Genomic DNA, 24,282 nt, shown 5'->3' on the forward strand with positions numbered 1-24,282 from the left:
TTGACGCTATTCTGAAAAATGCAAACTAAACAAACCTGTGTCTGAGCTGCTGCTTGTTCTTCCTGTTCAGTAACGATGGCACTGTATGGTGGTGGTGGGACGGGGAACAAAGGGCTCTTAGCAAATCGAGGGTCGTTCATAGCAGTAGCATAATCTGGTAAATCAGTCGAAGGGAAAGAAACAGTTGAAAAGGCAGGAGCTTCTGCATCCAAGCTACCAGCACTGGCACTAACAATCTTACACAAGGTCAAGTACTTATTACATGTCCAGACGATATTCAAAATAGCTCCCTGAAAAAGTTCCACTTCAATAGTTTTCAATAACTAACAAATTCTGTCGATCAATCGTCATAAAACTGGCGATTACTGAACACGTTTACTGAATTCCCAACATATGTGGAGGTCAATCCATTTTTAAAATAATTTCTAATTTTGGCATTGAGCATGACATTCCACCAGACGTTGAGGGGCTCTAAAATGTCTGATATCCTTTTATAGTGATTATATACCAAATTCACTAAGTTTTGTCGTTTTTTATTGTTCTGACCTGTTACAATACTGTTATCATACTTACTTTAACAAATTAAAATTGCAATTGTTTACCAATCTTCAAAACTTATACCCAAAGGAACCAAGTAATTTAGTTTTATGGCCGCCAAGCTGAGGCTCAGCCCAATCAGATTCCTGCCCTCAAACTAAAAGCGACAATAAAAAGTCAAATACTTTATACGGGCAGAACCATAAAAACGCTTGAAGGAAAGCAACAATTTAAATTTTAACCTACAAACTTCCCCAGGAAGATTTTAAATGGCCATGTTTCATCAGTATTTCCAAAATGAAAAGTGAAAACAATAAGCAGAAACTAGTTCGGAAAATTCGATATACTTAAAAATTCAAAATGTTGAAAAAACCGGCAAATGAATTACTTAAAGACAAGTTTTGAGTTTCTACTACGCAATATTTCATATTTATCGCCCATGGGGAGTCTAGCTGCTTATCATATATTTAGTGCTGGCAAAAGCATCCAAAGGGCAATATCAATCTTTCTTTTTTACACTTGAAAGTGTCATGTCGGTATTTCTTTCATTGATTTCTGAATTGAAACAACGTTTTGAAAATATTTGGAAGGGATAAACATAACAAAATAGGATAATTGTCTTTCCAAAAAGATGCTTTTATATATAAGTTAACAACTAATAATTTGAAGTGTTGAATAATTTTAATAATAAACAAGTCAATGCCTAGCATAAAGTTTAGCTATTCCATTATGCATAAACTTCTTACCAATTCCTATATGTTTACAGGATGTTAGGGTTAGCCTACATTTTACATAATTTTACCTATTCAATCACCAGATTTTTTCCCCAATTTCCTGCCGATTACTGCTTTTGTTTTCTTTCTGCTACAGCAATCGGGAAGATCACCCTTTCTAGAGCTTCATGATGATACATTTTTTTCGCTCATTTTTTGCTGATTTTTCTCGCATATTCTTTGTTTTTAAACTTGGCGCCCGCTAAGTGTAAAAATTGCGAACCTGAATTAAAAATTTTTCTCATTAAAAGTCAATTTCCTAAGACGTAGGCCAAAGCGTTTTTGCCACTCCGTTTTCATAGCATAGGAGCGAGGGTCAATTTCCTAATTCTTAAGACGCTATTGGAAATAGCTTGCTTTTTTCCGTGCAAAGGTGTCTATGGTGTCATCGCATGGTATTTCTTGAATCGGCCTTCCCTCAATTGTGGGCAGAGATGATGATGCCAGTCTGTCGCGGAAGATTGAAGATCTTAAGTAATTTTTCACCCAATGAAGGGTGGGGAAAGATTTTTTTCCTGTGCAGTTTGTGGCTAAGAACCACTCTTAAGTTAATTTCAATGTTTGGATAGATGTCAACTGCATCAAAATGACGTGAAACCTTGCTAACGTAAGTTAGAGTCATGCTTTTTTTTTCTTCATCAGTATTTTGCTGCAAGAAGGGTTTCAAATGTAAGCATTCATCTGCAATCATAGGCTCAAGTTCATCAGGATGAAAATTCAACAGATCACTTGCGTGCTTTGTGATTTCTGAGGCATGATTTGCGCAACAGCGGAGTTTACCTCGCATTGTGACGATCAACCACATCAGTTTTTTAGGTTTTGTTAAGAAAAAAAAAATCGCAACATGATAATTTATTGTGTCCCCTGGCAAAATGCTCCCTTAGGTCCAGGCCCAGGCCAATTGGTAAATCCTGTCAAGTATATATAGTTGTGCAAGCTTCCACTTAACCAAATTGAAGAATCAGACTTCATTTTTGGTGTCCTTGGTATTTTGACGATAGATTTTAAAAACAACAGCGTACTGTAAGAAGGTTATCAGGAATAAAAATCGCTCTCTACCACAGGAAACATTACGTCTCATGTTAAATAGTATTTGACGCTATTAGAGGCTTGAAAAACCAAAACTTGCATCAGCACTGAACATTTTTGAAAATATACATTAAAGAAAAGAAAAATTTGCTTGATTTGTAAAGTTTATAAACCAAAGGAGAACTATGAGGCTGTGTCAGGTGAACTACTGCATTGTCAAGGCTTTATGAAGCCTCAGGTTTGACTTGAAACATGCTTTAACGATTCCACTTCCCATCCTCGTTCCACACCAATAAAAAACCTATCACGAATATCTAGGGACGTCCACACTCAAACACGTAGGTGATTGACAAGATGAGTAGAGCATTGAAGTGAAAACCAACAAAAAATCTTTTGTTTTTTAGTTTTCCTTGCTGTTTGCTTTATGGAATTAATCGAATTTATTCTCCAAAAGGTTTATATCTACAATGTAAACTAAGTCGACGATTATACTTATACTGCTAAAATGGCAAAAAATGCTTCAAAATTATAAACGGTTATTCTGTTTAATCTCTTAAGACTAATCTAAATTGTCATTTTGGTATCTTAAACCAAAACAGACCTTTTATTGTACCTCTCATGTGCCAGATCGTAAAAATAGTTTTGAGGTTTTACCGCCAGAGACAAATTGAATTTCAACTGAATTTCACGTTCAGAAAAATTCGAAATAAAAACAAGGATTAATGCATAGAAAAAAAGAAAAGCACGTTTTAATAGTAAAGAATTTTTAGAAGCCAATTCGATCAACTATTATAAATACACTTGAAAACATTCTCCGCTTTCAAACTTGTAAAATAAAATATCTAAGCCAAACTGGCAAGCCGTGACCAAACAAAGAGAGAAAAAGTCTCAAGATGAATAACAAAACAAACGGGACAGTAGAAGGAAAAGACAAACTAAACGACGCGGATATATCGCCTCTATAAAACAATGCGTCTTCAGCGCTAAATGTAGAAGAAACTAAATTAAAGAATTAAAGATAAAATCTAAATAATCCATAAAATTACACTAAATAGTCTAAAACTAAAAACAATTTAAAAAAATAAGAAACAAACCCATATATATATACATATATATATATATATATATATATATATATATATATATATATATATATATATATATATATATATATATATATATATATATATATATATATATATATAAGTTGTCTGTGTGTGTGTGTCGAGTGATGTCATGTTTGTGTGTCGACTGACGTCATGTTTGTCGAGTGACGAAATTACAGACCGGGCCATCGGGACACAAATGATGACCGGGACATAGGGAATATAAATGACGACCGGGACACTCAAAGAGGAAGCGACCGGGACACAAGGAATGTTCGATTAGCAATCACCATTAACAAAGCACCGGGACACAAATGACGACCGGGACACAGGGAATATAAATGACGACCATTACACTCAAAGAGAAATTACAGACCGGGACACCGGAACACAAATCACGACCGGGACACCGGGAATATAAATGACGACCGCGACACTCAAAGAGAAATTACAGACTGGGACACCGGGACATAAATGACGACCGGGACACAGGGAAACAAAAACAACGGGTACGCCAGGGGGCACAAGGGGATATATAAATGACGACGGGGACCAGGACAATTATATGTTGCATGTTCAAGAGTCGGTAAACCTGACAATCTATTTATATGCACAGACAATGGGACAGCCAAGAATGTTGTATATTCGCAAGTTTTACGTAGTTAATATATATATATATATATATATATATATATATATATATATATATATATATATATATATACATATATATATATATCTATATATATATATATATATATATATATATATATATATATATATATATATACATATATATATATATATATATATATATATATATATATATATATATATATATATATATATATATATATATATATATATTCACAGGTGGGACACAACTACAATGGCGCGTAACGTCTTACGCGCGCTGGGAGCTTGGGGGGGGGCGAAGCGCCCCAACCAACTAGGTGTTGGGGTGGCGCGAAGAGCCACCCCAAAAGCTAGTATATATATATATATATATATATATATATATATATATATATATATATATATATATATATATATATATATATATATATACTAGCTGTTGGGGTGGCGCTTCGCGCCACCCCAACACCTAGTTGGTGGGGGCGCTTCGCGCCCCCCCCAAGCCCCCCCGCGCGCGTAAGTCGTTACGCGCCATAATAGTTACGCGCCATTGTAGTTGTGTCCCTATGTCCCACCTGTGAATATAGATATATATATATATATATGGTTTTAACTACGTAAAACTTGCGAATATACAACATTCTTTGCTGTCCCATTGTCTTTGCATATAAATAGATTGTCAGGTTTACCGACTCTTGAACATGCAACATATAATGGTCCATGGGAAAACAATCTGTATTCAGATCTATACCTCATGATTCTAATGATTGCCCTTGAGCTTTGTTGATGGTGATTGCTAATCGACCATTCCCTGTCCCGGTGTCCCGGTCGTCATTTACATCCCCCTGTTTCCCCCGGTGTCCCCGTTGTAGTTGTGTCCCTGTGTCCCGGTCGTCATTTATATTCCCTGTGTCCCGGGTCCCGGTCATCATTTGTATCCCGGTGTCCCGGTCTGTATATACATTCGTTTTTTAGTTTTGTTTTTCTCCTTTATTTTTTTCCTTTTTTTTTCTTTTTTAGCTTATTTAGATTTTTAGATTTTTTAGTTTTTTTTATTAGTTTTTAGTTTTTATTTCTTTTTAGTTTTTTTGTCCCGGTCGTCATTTATATCCCCCTGTTTCCCCCGGTGTCCCCGTTGTAGTTGTGTCCCTGTGTCCCGGTCGTTATTTATATTCCCTGTGTCCCGGTCGTCATTTGTATCCCGGTGTACCGGTCTGTATATACATTCGTTTTTTAGTTTTGTTTTTCTCCTTTATTTTTTTCCTTTTTTTTTCTTTTTTAGTTTATTTAGATTTTTAGATTTTTTAGTTTTTTTATTAGTTTTTAGTTTTTTTTTCTTTTTAGTTTTTTTGTAGTTTTTACCTTCTTTTTAGTTTTGTTAATTTTTTTTTTTACTTGTGTCCTGGTCGTCATTTATACTCCCTGTGTCCCGGTGCTTTGTTGATTGCTAATCGAACATTCCTTTTGTCCTGGTCGCTTTCTCTTTGAGTGTCGTCATTTATTTTTTTCTTTTTTAGTTCTTTTAGTTTTTACCTTTTTTAGTTTTTTTTTAGTTTTTAGTTTTTTTAGTTTTTTACCTTTTTTAGTTTTTTTAGTTTTTTTAGTTTTTTAGCTTTTTTATTTTTTTTATTAGTTTTTAGTTTTTTTGTAGTTTTTGCCTTTTTTTTAGTTTTTTTAGTTTTTTAGCTTTTTTATTAGTTTTTAGTTTTTTTTGTAGTTTTTGCCTTTTTTTAGTTTTTTTAGTTTTTTAGCTTTTTTATTTTTTTTATTAGTTTTTAGTTTTTTTTGTAGTTTTTGCCTTTTTTTAGTTTTTTCAGTTTTGACGTCACCTGATCCAGTTTTTTCAGGTGACGTCACCTGATCCACGATCCACAGATCCACAGACAACTTATTTTTATATATATAGATAGTTTTTTTTTTTTTACTTATGTCCTGGTCGTCATTTATACTCCCTGTGTCCCGGTGCTTTGTTGATTGCTAATCGAACATTCCTTTTGTCCTGGTCGCTTTCTCTTTGAGTGTCGTCATTTATTAGTTTTTTCCTTTTTTTTTTAGTTTTTTATTGGTTTTTACCTTTATTTTAGCTTATTTTTCAGTTTTTTCCTTTTTTTTAGTTTTTTTTTATTTTTTATTTTTTTTAGTTTTTTACCTTTTTTTAGTTTTTTTAGTTTTTTTAGTTTTTTAGCTTTTTTACTTTTTTTATTAGTTTTTAGTTTTTTTTGTAGTTTTTGCCTTTTTTTAGTTTTTTCAGTTTTTTTTTTTAGTTTTTTATTGGTTTTTACCTTTATAGTTTTTTTAGTTTTTTAGCTTTTTTACTTTTTTTATTAGTTTTTAGTTTTTTTTGTAGTTTTTGCCTTTTTTTAGTTTTTTCAGTTTTGACGTCACCTAATCCAGTTTTTTCAGGTGACGTCACCTGACACATCCATCCATCCATCCACAGACAGACAACTTAGTTTTATATATATAGATATATATATATATATATATATATATATATATATATATATATATATATATATATATATATATATATATATGCACAATTTATACCACTACGATTTAGCACCGCAGAGTATTTCTATAAACAATTACAATTGGCTAGTAGGCAAATAAAAAGAACCAAAAAATAAGACGACGTCTACATTAGAATAAAAACCAGCAATATATCTTGTCTTGTTTTCTCTGTTGTTACTTTTTGAAGATCTAGTCAAATTGGACCGTGAACGATGCAACTGACACCGTGATTATGTTATCTGGCATATCTGGTTTAACTGAAATTCCGTCTTCATTTTGATTCTGGAACTTGAAAAAATAATTTATACATTCACATTAAGTATTTTTACTTTTGGTTGTGCAAAGGATGTGCGCTTGCAATAGATCGAATGCAAAATATTCTTTTAGTTGCCATAAACACTATCTAAATAAAACAAACTTTTACCTCAAAATGTATGCCATATTGAAAATTAGAACTTGCCTATCTCTTCAACTACCTATATATTTTGGCATCACCACTCGCAAATAAAGGTGCTTGAACAAACTACTTACAAAATCCCAAAGAATGGTGAAAACACCCCCCCCCCCTACTTCGGAAATTGCAAGACTGTGACCCTAATAAATTTGTCCATGTTTTTCCCTCCCCATAAAAATTCAACCCTATTGCGTTTATCATTTAGATTTGTTAGTTACTTTGGCCTATTTTTGACTATTCTATCTATAAAATCTATCTATCTATAATATTCTATAAAATCTATCTATCTATAATATTCTATAAAATCGTATTGACAGTGCTTTTTGTCTATCCCAGCAGTCATTTTCTAATGTAAATATGTGAATGCTTACCTTGGCAATAATTATGGCCGTAAAATAGATAAAAGCGACAAATTTAACATATTGAGGGTTTACATGTGAAAGCTGGTCCTGCATCTTTTTGTCTGAAGAAAATTCACTCAAGTTGTCAGGATACCGCATGATAAATCCAAAGTAGGTCAAACTAAAATTGAAATACAGTAATGAAGAGCAGATATTTTTCGCGTAACTGAGTAGTGATAAACGATCCGTTTTCACAGATTCCAGATATGGATAAAATAAAACAAAATGAACATAAAATTTATTAGGTGGCATTATTTTAAACTACCAAAAGAACTATTTTGCAACAAAATAATTGGTTGTATATTCATTTTCTTTTATCTTATCCTGTCGCTTCAGTGTTCTCATTGAAGCAGCTCTAACTAACTTCAGTGGTGCTCAATAGCAGTAGTGATAACTGTATATATACATATATTTTTTAATTTCATAGTTTTAGATTTTTTTTTTAATTTTAGGTTTTATAGATAACTTTAGATTTTATCCTTGGTCTTAGCGTTGAAGACGCCTTGTTTTATACAGACGAAATATCTGCGTTGCTTTAGTTTGTCTTGTACTTCTACTGGCAATAGTTCCGTTTTTCTTTATCTTGAGATTTTTTTTCTCTCTTTGTTTTTGAGAAACATAAGAAAGGTAAACCACAATCGCGCATTATTTGAGAGGAGAAATGGGATAAAACAATTGAGAGGAACCTCTGCTCAAATCGCTATATGGCCCTATATGACTGAAAACTGCTTTGCTGGAAACGATGAAATTACACAAAATTGAGTTTGTGAGTTTTCATAAATTAATTGGCGAGAAAAAATGGATCAGTACCCACCAAAATACTTAAACACATGCAGGAAAGTACATTCGGTAGAATAAAGTACTCTTTTAAAAATGGATCCATCAGACAAGAAAAAACTTAAATATATAATACTAATAATAATTTATTCCTCACGCCTCTCAATACAAAATTTCCACATACTGACACCTTATTAAAAGAACAAGAGCTAAGGGCTCATATGGCACTTGTGACGAGGCAAAAAGAGCTAAGAGCCAAGAGCCCATTGGGTATGAGCTCTAACAAAATTTTAAGAACCAATAGATTGATTTAAAAGGAAAATCAGAGGCTTAATGCCAGTCGGGGTTTAAAATAAGAGCTCTGAGTCACGATGTCCTTCTAAATATCAAAATTCATTAAGATCCGATCACCCACTCGTAAGTTATAAATTCCTCATTTTTTCTAATTTTTCCTCTCTCTTTAGCCCATCAGATGGTCAAAATGGGGAAAACGACTTTATCAAACTACTTGGTGCAGCTCCCTGACACGCCTAACAATTTTCATCGTCCTAGCACGTCCAGAACCACCAAACTCGCCAAAGAACTTAACCGCTCCCCCCAACTCCCCCAAAGAGAGCAAATCCAGTACGGTTACGGCAATCACGTATCTACGACATTTGCTTATTCTATCCACCAAGCTTCATTCCTATTTCTCCACTCCAAGCGTTTTCCAAGATTTCCGATTTCCCCCTCCAACTCCCCCCAATGTCAACAGATCTGGTCGGTATTTGAAATAAAGAGCTCTGAGACATAAAGAGCTCAAATTTAATTAAGATCCGGTCACCCGATCTTAAGTTAAAAATACCTCAATTTTTCTAATTCTTCCAAATTCACCCCCCCCCCCCAGCTCCTCCAAAGAGAACGAATCCGTTCAATTATTTCAATCACGTATCTAGAATTTGTGCTTATTCTTTCCATCAAGTTTCATCCCGATCGCTCTACTATAAGCGTTTTCCAAGATCTCTGTTTCCCTCCTCCAGCCCCCTATGTCCCCGGATCCAATTCGAGTCGAAAATGGAGCATCTGAGACATAAGATCCTTCTATATATCAAGTTTCATTATGGGTCCAATCACCTATTCTTAAGATAAAAATACCCCAATTTTCACGTTTTCTAAGAATCCCGTTTTCCCCTTCCAACTCCCCCCAATGTCACAGGATCTGGTCGGAATTTAAAATAAGAGCTTTAAAACACAAGATCCTTCTAAATATCAAATTTCATTAAGATCTGGTCACCCATTTTTAAGCTACAGCTCCACCAAAGAGAGCAGATCCGGTCCGGTTATGTCAATTACGTATCTTAGACTTGTTTTTATTCTTTCCATCCAGTTTCATCCTGATCTCTCCGCTTTAATTATTTTCTAAGATTTCCAGTCCCCCTCCCCCAATGACGCTGGATCTGGTTGAAATTTAAAATAAGAGATCTGAGTTATGAGGCCCTTCTAAATATGAAGTTTCATGAAGATCCGACCACTCCTTCGTAAGTTAAAAATACAGTCATTTTTTGTTAGTTTTTTAGAATTAACCCCCCCCCCCCCAATAGATCGGATCCGTTCCAATTATGTCAATCACGTATCTAAAGCTTCTGCTTATTTTTCCCACCAAGTTTCATCCCGATCCCTCCACTCTAAGCGTTTTCCATGATTTTAGATTCTCCCCAAACTCCCCCCCAATGTCACCAGATCCGGTCGGGGTTTAAAATAAGAGCTTTGAGACACGATATCCTTCTAAATATCAAATCTAATTGTGATCCGATCACCTGTTCGTAAGTTAAAAATACCCCATTTTTTTCAAAATTACCCCCTCCCCCCAAATACCCCAAAGAGAGCGGATCCGTTCGGGTTATGTCAATCTAGGACTTGTGCTTATTTTTCCCACCAAGTTTCATCCCGATCCTTCCACTCTAAGTGTTTTCCAGAATTTTAGGTTTCCCCCTCCCAACTCCCCCCCACATGTCACCAGATCCGGTCGGGATTTAAAATAAGAGCTCTGAGACACGATATCCTTCCAAACATCAAATTTCATTAAGATCTGATCAACCGTTCGTAAGTTAAAAATATTTCATTTTTTTCGAATTAATCGCCCCCCCCCCCAGATGGTCAAATCGGGAAAATGACTATTTCTAATTTAATCTGGTCTGGTCCCTGATACGCCTGCCAAATTTCATCGTCCTAGCTTACCTGGAAGGGCCTAAAGTAGCAAAACCGGGACTGACAGACAGACCGACAGAATTTGCGATTGCTATATGTCACTTGGTTAATACCAAGAGCCATAAAAATGTTATGGCAGGGCGAAGAGCGGATCGACTGCGGCACGATTGCCATTTAAAGTCTTCCTACGTTGAAAGTCTCTAGATATGGTATGTTTAGGCTATTGGAGAAGGCTTCCAGTGATTTCATCTTTTCGACTGGAAATGGCAGTTTTGTTCCAGATGACCCGGGGTATGAACGAATGATGGTAAGAATTAGGTCTTTCAATCTTCACAGGCTCCCATTGCAGACTGTACGATCTTGTGTTGCTTTGGGGAGTTATTTAAACAAGCTTGTCTTTTACGTTCCCAATATTCTCGTGAACTATCTTGAAGAGGGTTTTTAAGTCTAAGATCGTTCTTCTTGTCTCAAGTTTCTGGTGTGAGCCTTCTTAGAGCTTAGTCACAGGAACGTTTCTGAATCCTTGAAGTCCTCTACAAAGTCCTTTTACAATTCTGTCAATATCCTTTTTTTTTATGGCGACCAAATGGCAGTGGCGTATTCAAGCTGTGGCCTGACGTAGCTTGTGTATGTAGTGAGTAGCCAGAGAGTAGCCAGAGAGTATTTGATGCTTTACGCACAACCAGGCCGATATGCTTTTGTGGTTTGAGGTTTGAGGTCCAAGCTCAGAATTACACCTAAGTCCTTTTCGCAGGTAGATTTTGTGAAGTCAATACCTTTCATTTTGAATGAATACTTCAAATTTTGGCGGCTAAGATAGACGACAGAGCATTTTGCTACATTTGGTGAAAGTTGCTATTCTTCAAGCTTCTCTGTCAGGGCATCCCAGTCGGTTTAGATTTGTGATGATGCACTAGCTTCTCCCAGGAGCTTCGTATCGTGGAAAAACAGGCCGAAGTCGGTTTGGGAAATGGTATTTATGCAAATGTTTATGTACATGACGAACAAGACTGGGCCGAGAACACTACCTTGTGGGACGCCACTGGTTGCATCTATCCATGTGGATAGTGTGTCTGCAAACTTGTCTGCTATTTTTCTATCATTCAAGCATGCTGAGAGCCAATTTTTTAGCTGTTCCTTGATTCCATAGACTTCTAGGTAGTGGTTGAGTTTTCGCAAGGATATTCGGTCGAAGGCCTTAAGTAGATCGATTAGGATAATAGCTATTGGAATCCAACGGAAAAGTTGAAGGGGTAGAGCCTGTAAATTGGTCTAATTTCGAATACTAAATTTTACATTTTGCTTTGCTTTTGTATTGTTTCATCGGCATTCAAAGTGCATTACAACACAAATCATCTACGTTTTCCCATACCTAACACTTTTCTGGGAGTGTATTTACCAAATATGTTTCTGGCAGTGTTTTTCTCTACAAAGGCACCATATAAAAATGAGAAGCAGCATGGAAATGTGGTTTGGTAAAAAAAAGAAGTTTAAGGACCGCCAAACATAACCGTAACGACAAAAACGATCAACCACGTGTTATTAACGTCTTTTTTCCTATTTCTAAGTTAGCACGAGGAGAAACTTTTACCATGAAATGAAGAGTTCACCAGCCTGGATCGCAATGAACGGCAGCAGGAGGATAGGACTGACCTTTTGGCATCCTTGAACCACCATCATCGCAACAATGAGATGAAGGGAGGCCGTTGCAATTTTGATAAATAGCTCATCTGCAAAAAAAAAAAATAAATAAATAAAAGAACAACTTAGTATACTTATTCCGACTTCCTGACAAAAAGCACTTAGGGTAACATTAAAAAATTACATAAAAATAGCAACTAAAATTAGATATTCTTAATGGACAAAAGATTGAGCAACTGACTATAATCTGCAAAGGACCTTTCTTTATTTGAAAAAAAATTACTGAATATCTTTTTCCTAATTTGTATTAGACAGTCAAGGAAACAAGTAATCGCATAAAAATCACTGAGATGGTCATGGTTTCGTAGAAAGCGGTAAAACCTCTTATTTAGGACATTGACAATTTCCAAACTCAATTAATCAGTGCATAGGTATTCGTGATTAATCTCAGTCTCTCTCTCTCTCTCTCTCTCTCTCTCTCTCTCTCTCTCTCTCTCTCTCTCTCTCTGTATATATATATATATATATATATATATATATATATATATATATATATATATATATATATATATATATATATATATATATATATATATATATATATATATATATATATATATATATATATATATATATATATATATATATATATATCGGTAATAGTCAGTGCCTAAACAGACAGTCCCTTAGAATCAATAAGGGGATGATGTTTACAATAAACCATTGAATATAATTTACCTTCCCAACATACCAAAAATTAAAACAGAATTAAAGAAAAGTCTCTGGGCATAATAATATCTGTTGTATTTGTAAGTAATTCAAAAGTTAGGATTTTCCTTAAATTGTATAAAGATGAGCCGCAGTTACTCATCAAAGAGGAGAATATCAAATAGCCTACCATATAACAGCGGCATGCTTCTGATATGATTTTGTCTGGATGAATTACCTTGATTTTAATCCTAGCTGAACCTTTTATCTAACAGTCCTTGCTTAAGATAGTGGCACTAGGACTGTTTTACTGTTGGCTTTATTTCTAGTTTTGTCCTTTCTTACTTAAGTCTCATATTTCATCTACTTTTTTTATTTTTCTGAACAAGAAGCTTATTACTCTGAAGGACTTGTAAAGCCAGCTCTTTTAGAAGCATAAATGTAAACTCAAGAGTTCAAGTGCTTGTTAGTGGGTCTATACACTAAGAAACAACCTAAACAAATTAAGCTGAAACTTTTCCAGAAAATTTGCGGAATCGTGAGAATGGTTATCGACAATCTAAGCAATGCCCCAACAAAGGAAAACTCGGAATAAATGTCAAAAAGTCTCATGACTTTCGGGGCATTTTCTGGTATACATTTTTATAACAACATTGTAAGAGATATTTTTTACAATACACTTGAACATACTTACACAAAGGTCATTACAACACTGAACTATGATTAAAATATTGATGGCACTGGTTTTAAACTTTTTTTTTTAATTTTCCAGGTTTAGAAAGTACACCTATAATAGATATCTCTAAATTTTAGATAAAAGACCCAACTTCCTTGTCTGCAGGTATGAGCAATAAACCCCAAGTATCTTTACCTTGTAATAAAGGCGGCCTCTCATTTTCAACGACAGAATATCCTAAAGATCCAAGGATACCTTGCTCATCTTCGACCGGCATTGCCCGTGGCTCAGCACTTCCCCCAAACAGATCAGCAAAAGTGTCAACCGTTGAATCGTTTCGTTTAGTCTGATTCTCACTGCAAATTATATGGTACAAATATAGTCTCTGTTCTAGATCAACGGCTTCTGGCGTATACAGGATTGCAATCTTAAAAGTGAAGACAAAGAAAACGAAAATGCTGAAAAATAAAAATTGCGGCCTCTTCTATCGCTAAACAAAAGGCAAAAAATTGTTGCTTCAAATTCAATTACTTATTACTCCATACCAATACAAATATCTGACTAGACTGATGGAGAGGCAAGCACGAAAAACTAGGGCTAGACAAAGATAAGACTAATATTTCAGTAAGGCAAAAGCAGCAACTGGCCGAAAGATATTACTATAAGTAATATACAGTCTATAATTCGTCACTAATTATTACGGGCGGATAAACAAACAAGAGACCCAGATCAAACCACAGCCACAAGCCCAATAGATAGATTAATTCACTAAACAAAAATAAAAACAAGTTACTATGTTACTGAGGCTAGCATGAACACAACAATAAAAAAATCCACCAATATTTAGAATTCCCATCCCATCTGAAGGCGTTAGAAACGGGTGATTTGGTAGCAAGATTCAAGTAACGAGCAACGTTCGGTCCATTGTCAGCGAATTTTAAATGAAATGTATTTATGTAAACTAACAGCAACAGCAAAACAGAACATGAAATTAATATTTCAATAAAATGAAGAAATAAGATATGTTCATCTGAAAGAGTATCCACTGCATAAAGGCAAGGACGGCAAAATCTCCTTCCCCATCCACCCCAATCTTTTTTTTATGGAAAGTGATTGAAAATTATTGCACAAGCCTAGAGCTGATCGATAATTTCGGCTCAACATTCAAGTTCTGCCAACAATCTGATTTCCTATCAAAAATTTTATTTGTTGAGCAGAAAAGCTAAAAAAAAGAAAACTTTACAAATATTCCAGCAATGAAGACATAATATAACTACGTCAATTAAAAAACCTACATAAATTAATGCAAGAAAGATTTTCAAAATAAAAGGTTATTCAAAGGAAAGTGAAGAGCGATATCAAAATCAGAACAAGCAGAAATAGTCATATGTTGCTATAATGCTCAAACATGAAATGAACAGAAACTGAAAAGAATAATCATGACAAACATAACATGAACATATTACGACAAATGAGTCGGGCTAAAAGCTCTTCAAATCACCAAAAGTTCGGGCACTTCCGGATAAGCCAGGACAATGAAAGTTGGCAGGCGTATCAGGGACCACACCAAATTAGGTTAGAAATAGTCTCTTCCCGATTTGACCATCTGAGGGGGGGGGGACTGGAGGACGGTTAATTCGGGAAAATTAGAAAAAATGAGGTATTTTTAACTTACGAACGGGTGATCGTATCTTAATGAAATTTGATATTTAGAAGGATCTCGTGCTTCAAAGCTCTTATTTTAAATTCCAACCAGATCCGGTGACATTGGGGGAGTTGCAGGGGAAACCGGAAATCTTGGAAAACGCTGAGAATACAGAGATCGGGATGAAACTTGGTTGGAAGAATAACCACAAGTCCTAGATACGTGACTAAAATAACCGGACCGGATCCGCTCTTTTTGGGGGAGTTGGAGGGGGGATTTTCAGTGCTTTGGCGAGTTTGGTGCTTCTGAACGTGCTAGGACCATGAAAATTGTCAGGCATGTCCGAAAACTACCCAAATTGACTCGATAACAGTCGTTTCCTCGATTCGACCATGTGGGGGGAGGGGGGAAGGATGGGAAACCGTGAAAATTGAGATATCTTTATCATACGAACGGGTGATCGGATCTTAATGAAACTTGATATATAGAAAGATCTTATGTCTCAGATGCTCCATGTTCAATTCGAATCGGATCTGGGGACATAAGGGGGTGGAGGGGGGAAACAGAAATCTAGAAAACCGGAAATCTTGGAAAAGGCTTAGAGTAGAGAGATCGGGATGAAACTTGATGGGAAGAATAAGCACAAGTTCTATATACGTGATTGACACAACTGGATCGGATCCACTCTCTTTGGGGGAGTTGGGAGGGGGGATTTTCAGTGCTTTAGCGAGTTCGGTAAGAGTTCGGTGCGAGTGGACGTGCTAGGACGACGAAAATTGGTAGGCGTGTCAGGGACCAGCACAAACTGACTTAACAACAGTCTTTTCCCCGATACGACCATCTGGAGGCTGGAGGGAGAGGAAAAATTGAAAAAATGAGGTATTTTTAACTTACAAATGGATGATCGGATCTTAATGAACTTTGATATGTAGAAGGACCTCGTGTCTCAGATCTCTTATTTTAAATCCCGACCGTATTCGGTGACACTGAGAGGAGTTGGAGGGGGAAATGGGAAATCTTAGAAAACACTTAAGAGTAGAGAAATCCAGATAAAACTTGGTGGGAAGAATAAGCACAAGACCTAGATACGTGATTGACATAATCCGCTCTCTTTGAGGGAGTTGGGAGGGAGGTGTTAATTTGGAAAAATTAGAAAAATTGAGGTATTTCTCGGAAATCTTGGAAAACACTTAGAGTGGGGAGATCGAGATAAAACTTGGTGGGAAGAATAAGCACAAGACCTAAATACTTGATTGACGTAACCGGACTGGATCTGCTCTCTTTGGGGGAGTTACATGGGAGGGGCAGTGCTTTGGAGAGTTCGGGGCTTCTGGACGTGCTAGGACGATGACCTGCACAAATTGACTTGATAACAGTTGTTTTCCCTGATTCAACCACCTAAGGGGCAGAAGGGAGAGGAAAAATTAGAAAAAGTGAGGTATTTTTAACTTACGAATGTGTGATCGGATCTTAATGAATTTTGATATTTAGAAGGACCTCGTTTCTCAGAGCTCTTATTTTAAACCCCGACCGGCATTAAGCCTCTAATTTTCCTTTTACATCAATCTATTGATTCTTAGAATTTTATTAGAGCGCATGCAATATGAGCTCTTGGCTCTTCCGACCTCGTCACTAGTGCCATATGAGCTCTAAGCTCTTGATAATAATAATATAAAAAAAAGCATTTTAGACATCTTGCTATTATAATAAAGAAAATTAGATACTTTTTCAAGTTTCAAGGAATTCTTTCTTTACACACCAGTATTTGAAACAATCAAATTACCGCTTTATTAATATGCAATAAATTTTCATCAAAGCACTCCTTTCAAATCCATCTTTCAAACATGTAAGAAAGCAATTGGCCAATCATTTACTGATTCACTAAATCACTATACTGCTTCAAGAAACTAAACTACATTGCTTAAAAATGATCAATTCGGCATCTTATAAGTTTCATATGGGCATTATTGTCTGCACTTTTGGAAGAAATAGCATCAAAAGACAAAATTTTAAAAAAGAAAGATTGTACTTTAATACTATTGAAACTAAAGTGATATCAAACACAAGTGTGTATATTCTTCGACAATGTTTTTCTCTTCCCTTTGAAATTGATCAGCTGTTTCTATTTTTATTTTCTTTTTTTTTGTACGCTATGACAAAACCACACTGTTTAAAATCTATACCATTTTTAGTAAAGCCAAATTGGCCCTCTGGCCTTTAGGCATTTTGAAGGGCCTGTACCTCAACTCTTATTGGTAGTAATTTCTGTTGATTTTATATTCAATTAATTAATAATTTTGATTTCTATTAGTTTTAGGTTTCATTTATTCATTCATAGCAATATCTGTTCGTTTTAAGTTGGACTTAATATATAACTTTATCTCTACTTGTTTTAGGTGTTCGTATCACTTTATTTTATTAGATTTTTTTTGCGATTTTTATTTTAATTAATCCTGAAACTACGGCATTTCTCAACAATGTAATGAATGTCAGATTATCTTGTCCTTATTTCAAGTGCAGAAAGACCCCTAGCGCTCAGAAAATGTCAAACCTTGGACAGGTATTTTGATTAAAGTGTATCACTCCTAGACATAGACAACAAACCTAATAGAACATAGACTTCTAATAATGGACACGATGCATATCAGTTTTGATAGTTGGGGCTGGGTGATAGTTAGGACTAGGTTTGTTGGGATTGGTTGACAAAGGCTTGGAAAACTTTGTTTTAACATTTAAATTTAGAAAAGGGTTATCCCTATAGCCTAACATTTTTAATTGCAATTATTCTCTTTCACTCCAATCGTCTTAGATTAAACATATCCAAGATTGAGCTGGTCTGTGATTTAGTTACTTTGTTCTAGGTTCAAGATACTGTGTTCAAGATTAGATAGTATTTTCCAAGATTAAACTCAAGCTTTAAATACGTGTGGATTAGGCTCGATTATTAAGTTTCACTGCATCTAAAATATGCAGCATTGTTTTTTGCCTAAAATATTCAGGCTATTCAAATTGTTATTAAGAAAATTTAGACAAATTAAATGATGAAACAATCCCGTTTATAGGTGGTATAACAGAGATTTTTACCCTGACTTAACTGTTGAAATGGTGATTTGCTCAACTGCTGTGCACCTCACCATACATATGATCGCAACTCTCAAAGGTTATGCGGAAGGCACTTTGTGATGCTTATATTTTGAGGCAGGGCAACCAGCCCACATTGCCCTGACCACAGTTAACTGCCATAGGTCTAATTACTAGCTATGTATACCATAAATCAGTTTTTACTGGAGATTAAACTTAATTTTTTTTTTTTAACAAAGTACGAAGCAAAATTAAAACTCAAAACGAAAAGAAATTATTCCGCATATGAAGGCTTGTCCTCTCCTCAATATCTTGCTCTTTACGCTAAAGCTGTTAACACTTTTAGAAAAGCTTCCTATTCTAATTAAACGGCATCTGTGTTTCAGTAGCCGTTCTTAAAAATTGGAACAAACAGTCAAACTTTTATCGTCATAACGAAAGATTTAAGGGAAAAGGAACTTCTTGGGAGGGTGTAAAGAGGGATTTGAACAGATTAGTAAGAAGGAGGAGCGTGTGTTTCTGTGCAAACCTCATGTAGCTTGGTGCTGCAGTGAGTTGTTAGAAGTAGTACTAGTAAGACTTAACTCGTTTTTATGCCCAGTCACTTTTTTAGTGGTCATTAGTCAAACTTTATACCGGATGATCAATCAAAAATGAATCAAAAATTTTAGTTCAATCTACCTTAGAGACATGGTCACATTTAGGGGAGGAGTTAAGGGGCTTAAAAACAAGAACATAGCACATTTTGGACTTAGGTTTTCTTTGTAACCCCTCCCCCGAGAAAAAATTATGGATATGGCTTTACTTAGAGAAGTAACAACTTGTAGATTTTTTCAAGTGTTTGGATCCTTTATTTTTTACAATGTAGCCTACATTTCAACAACAAAGTTTTCAACCCCTCATAATTCTAGAAATGAGGGGCATATTTTATAAGCGTAATTTAATCAGTTTATCAAGGATTATTGCTCTGCACTAAACAAAAATCAATTTGTTTTTGTTCAAACGTTCATTTTTTTCCTTCTTTTTTTGTAGTTTTATTTTCTAATAAAAATTGCAAAGAAAGCGACAAATCATAGCTCCAATTTCTTTACCATTGAGACATCTATGAAAAGTTAGGAGGCACACGTGCCACCATACCTCTGCCATGTTCTATACTTAGAGAACGAAATGACAAACTCAACTAAAACCAAGAACTGAAATTTCAATAACATCAATCGCAGCATTTTCGGATTTGTGGCAAGGGTTCCTTTTTTGGATAATTAAATTCTACAATTTACTATTCAAATATAGAGTTTATTGAAGGGGTCAGGGAATTATTGCAAGCCTTAAACATTACTGGACTTAGTCAAATTTCATTTTGAAACCAATGGCTGCCTGCTTGCATTCGTGAATTCAGCTTTAAATTCGAAAGCAATAACGTAAATGGAAAAATAAAACTTCATGAAACAATTTCAAATAGTTTCTTCAACATAGACTATGAAACTACTCTTCATTCAAACACTATAGGCTCTGATTCAAGGACAGACAAAGACCATACTTTTCGTCCCAAGTAAGAAATATGTGCAGCTTTCGAAAACACTATCTAATCAATCATGCAGAGGTCTTCATTTTCTGTAAAAGACACAGAGGTTAGACTCTTACCATTTTCTAAAAAAAAAAGGCAGACAAGACCAGACTGTTGCAAACAGAACCCAATGCCTTATAAAGTAAAAAAAAAAGAGCCATTATAAAGAAAAAATAAAAAATATATATATATATATATATATATATATATATATATATATATATATATATATATATATATATATATATATATATATATATATATATATATATATATATATATATATATATATATATATTCAACTTTATATAACTTTATGCACAATAATCAATTTAAGTTTGATTTTAACCTTAGTTTGGCATACCTTTGGAAAGTAATGTCCTTATCAGGGAATTTTGAGTGAAGCATCAATGCAAAGATCAGGGACAGGGTCAGAATGTTAATAGCCTGAAAATTAACAGCAAATCATTAAGGCAAATAATCCAACTAAGATCAGTAGATTGTATACTGAAAATCGATGCACAAACAGGCATTTTCACAGGACCCCTCTAGCACGTTTAAAAGACAGAACAGTCTACCCTAGTCCTTCTGGTATCTAAAATGTGTATGATTGATTTCATATTTTTCATATCGTTCACCTATTTGAGTAGCCTTGATATGCTCACTAGATACAAATACATTTCTATATCTATACCCAATCCCTTATTGGAATTCCCAATAATTTGTAAAAGTATTTAATTTGTGATTACATAGATTTTATAACAATTTAGTACGCATTGATACAATTACAATTTACATCTCTGTTTTTTTTTTTCTGATGACCCAATTTCTGTACATTAATTGCCTGGAACAATGCAGGTTTTAGAACTTAGCTTTTTTATTATTTTGTTGCAGTATTGATTAAAATATGTTTGCAACATTTAACTCATTTTTACCAAAAACAAAGGACGTAGGTTTCAATTGAAATTACCTAAGATAAAAAATTGCCTTTTACTTGGTTGGGCTCTCTATCACTTCAACTGATTTGAAATTACTCTTTAAAAGGTAAGCACTAAACCTCAAATAAGTTTGCGTTAGACCTATTTTTTGTAACTAAAATATTGGTTGTTTTTTTTTTTTTGAAAAAAAAAACACAAGGGGTTCTCTGATAACAAGCCAAACAACTTTGTCCTCCAAGCACAAGTGCAAAAAAAAAAAGAGAGCAACATCAAATATGCTTCTGTTATCCAAAGTGCTCCCATACGACCTGAAGAAAAGATTATTAATTAGAATATATATATATAAATTGCCAAAAGAAATAGTAGATAAATAAAATTCATTAGGTTTATGGATATCCAGCAAACATAACTAGTTTTAAAAATATTACAAAATTTCATGAACAGAGGGAAACACCTGAACCCACAAGAGGCTTGGGAAAAAATACATAAACAGACTTAAAATGTCTGAGAGCCTTAGAACAGAGGTCTCAAGCACATGGGTGCAAATTAATTTTTTAAATGTTTTTCTTTTAAGTTAAGGAATTCTTCAAAGAAAAGTAGAGCCATTTTAACACCAAGGATAAGCAGAAATAAAATCATATAGTTATCCAGACTGAAAAAAAAATAAATACAGAAATTGTTATCAATGCATGAATGAGATCCAAATCAAAAGCAATTACGATTAATAATTATCAAACATAAACATTACAAATACCACAAGAATGACTAAATGAATCATAAATTAAAACTAATTATCCCATTGAATTTAGAAGGAATAGCTATCATCATTAACAGGAGTGGGGCTCATGTCCTCTATACCTTCTGGAAGGCCAAGGCATCATCTATACTTTACTGAAAACAATCTGCATTTTGATTGATATGATTTTTATTGGTCATAATATCCACAACACCCACAACAAAAAATTATATCACAAGGCTAATAGAGATTTACAACTAAGAAGTGCCATCCTCCTCCCTCCCAAACCCCCTAACAGCTTGACTGCTTTATGCATTATATTGAAAATGAGCAATGTAATTTTAGTTTACTTGAACATTAATAATCAAAGAGGAAGATTCCCATGCTAACCAAGATCACTAGATAGAGCTGAAGAGAGTAGACTGATTATTTTTTATACATGTGATATTCATTCCATGAGCCACCAACAATTTTCTATTTTTCAATGTCCTTTTATTATAAAGGAGAAAACACTAAGAAACATAATTTGCTTTTAGCAAAGCAAAATTGAGGCCATGGGTCTCAGAAGGCTAATAAGGTAGTAGCTTTACCCCTGCTTGTGATAATTTCTGTTAGTTTGACTTGATTATTCATTTTGGTTGCTTCATTTAATTTTGTCTACTTGAAAGAAATGATAGCTTACCATATGCCAAAGTCCAATGCACATTGTGGCTGTTTTCACATGACAAAAGAATATGCATCTCCATCTTTTTGTATCGCGAATTAATTCACTGGCTGGCGTTGACTCACTTGAAAACATCATCCAATTATTTAGCTTAATTCTCATACCTGAAATTTACAAGCATTGCAGGATGAATAAATTCACATTAACATTGGGCTAAAGTTGTCACTTTTAGAAAAAGTAAAGAAAAAAAGAACAACAAACCTTTGTATACAGCCTAAGCCTAATTCCAGACAACAGGGAGGGGGTTAGGGGGGCTTGGATACAGTTAAACTGAAAGTGCCTCTGAAAATTGAATATGTAAAATTTTCTTAGTTTAATAGAATAAAAAATTGGGTTACTGTATAAGCGTATGTTTAGTTCAGAATTTACCTCAATTAACTACCTTAATTTGCACATTGGAACAAATTAAAATCCAAAGATAATTTTGTTATTTAAATTTTACTCCCAAAGAGGGGATGAGCTGCACTACTACCAAATATACCATACTGAATTCTTACATTCTAGAATGCATTTTTATGTTAGAGATATTAGAATATATTTTTTCAAACAGTTTGTGGTAATAAACTGTAGTAAGGAGCAACCCAGCTCAATAGTAACTGAAACTCTAAAAAACAAAATTTTGATACCAAAATATACATTAAAAGAACTGCATTTGTATGCTGATTTTAAATATATAAGTTTAACCAAGTTTAGTTTTACCAATCAAGGGTTACGAGCCTGAGAAAATTTGCATTATTTTCAAAAAAAAGGGGAAACATCTGCTAAAAGTCATAAAATCTTAATGAAAATTACACTATCACATATAACATATCATAGAACCCTACTATAGAGGTTTCAAGCTCCTATCTGTGAAAATGAGGAATTTTGCATTTTTCACCAGAAGAAGGATCATGGATGAGTGTGTTTTTTCCAAGAGTGATTGTATCAACCCATTGGTCCTAGATTATCATGAGAGGGCTCATTCTAACAAAAATTAAAAGTTCTAGCGCCCTTTTTAAGTGACCAAAAAATTGAAAGGCAACTAGGTCCAATCCCACACTCAGTTTTTTCCCAGAGTCACTGGATCAAAATTTTAGATTGCAATTTTGTTGAGCATAGTATAAAACCAAATAAATATGTCTTTGAAGATGACTTAATCCTCCACAGTCCCTGGGGGAAGGGCTGCAAATTACAATCTTTGCCCATTGTCTATGTATTTTATTGCTTATTGACAAAGTATAATGACATTTTCAGGGGTATTTTTTCTGGCGGTGGTGAGGAGGGGGGGGTCAGGGGTTAAATAAAAAAAACAAGTTTTTTTCAACTAAAAGTAATGAGCAACATTAAAACTTAAAAAAGAAAAACAACAGAAATTATTACATATATGAGGGGGTTTGTCCTCTCCTCAATACCTTACTCTTTATGCTAAAGTATTTTTTGTAATTTCAAAAGAGCTATTTATTCTAATTAAATGGCCTTTGTGGTTCAGGGTTCATTCTTAAAGAAATTCAAACTTTAGTGTAAAGAGCAAGGTATTGATGAGAGGCTGAACCCCTCATATACATAATAAAAATATTTGAACATGGAAGTTTGTTACATAAGTTAATTTATAAGTTATGTATATTAAATACTAATAAAAACATTTGTAAATAAACTTAGAAGTTAGTGGCCTTTTCAAGTAAACAAAAAATTGGAGGGTAACTAGGCCCCCTCCCCTGCCCCTTTTTTCTCAAAATCATTGAATCAAAACTTTGAAAAAGTCTTTTAGCCAAAAACAGTAAAATTAGTATGTAGATTTTGTTTTAATTATTCATGTAAAGTGAGCCAAAATCAAATCTTCATTAATTCAGAAATGTTCTTAAATTAAATTTAAAAAACAACAAGTTTTTTTTCGATTGAAAATAAGGAGCAACATTAGAACTTGAAACAAACAGAAATCATTATGTATATGAAGGGCTTTGTCCACTCCTCAATAGCTTGCTCTTTATGCTAAAGAGTTTTTAGTAATTTCAAAAGAGTATTTTCCATCCATTCTAATTAAACAGCTTTTGTGGTTCAGGGGTCATTCTTAAAGAATGGGAAAAAGATTCAAACTTTAGTGTAAAGAGCAAGATATTGACAAGGGGACGAACCCCCTCCCCCATATATGTAATATAAATATACAAATATAGAGGTT

General features: G+C 34.3%; 1 protein-coding gene across 1 annotated transcript in view; it reads right to left on the reverse strand.

Annotated features, from left to right (window-relative positions):
• The window catches only part of LOC136034694 (lysosomal-associated transmembrane protein 4A-like), a 40,109-nt gene that overhangs the window by 7,832 nt on the left and 7,995 nt on the right, over positions 1-24,282 (reverse strand). Inside the window, exons 2-7 of the mRNA XM_065716025.1 lie at positions 22,086-22,231; positions 20,094-20,176; positions 13,635-13,795; positions 12,006-12,144; positions 7,421-7,571; positions 36-290 (exon numbers count right to left, since the gene is read on the reverse strand). Of these exons, the coding sequence (XP_065572097.1) occupies positions 36-290; positions 7,421-7,571; positions 12,006-12,144; positions 13,635-13,795; positions 20,094-20,176; positions 22,086-22,229 (933 nt within the window). The 5' untranslated portion in view covers positions 22,230-22,231. The remainder of the gene's footprint in view (positions 1-35; positions 291-7,420; positions 7,572-12,005; positions 12,145-13,634; positions 13,796-20,093; positions 20,177-22,085; positions 22,232-24,282) is intronic.

This window comes from Artemia franciscana, chromosome 13, assembly GCF_032884065.1.
Source record: "Artemia franciscana chromosome 13, ASM3288406v1, whole genome shotgun sequence".
NCBI classification, from domain to species: Eukaryota; Metazoa; Arthropoda; class Branchiopoda; order Anostraca; family Artemiidae; genus Artemia; species Artemia franciscana.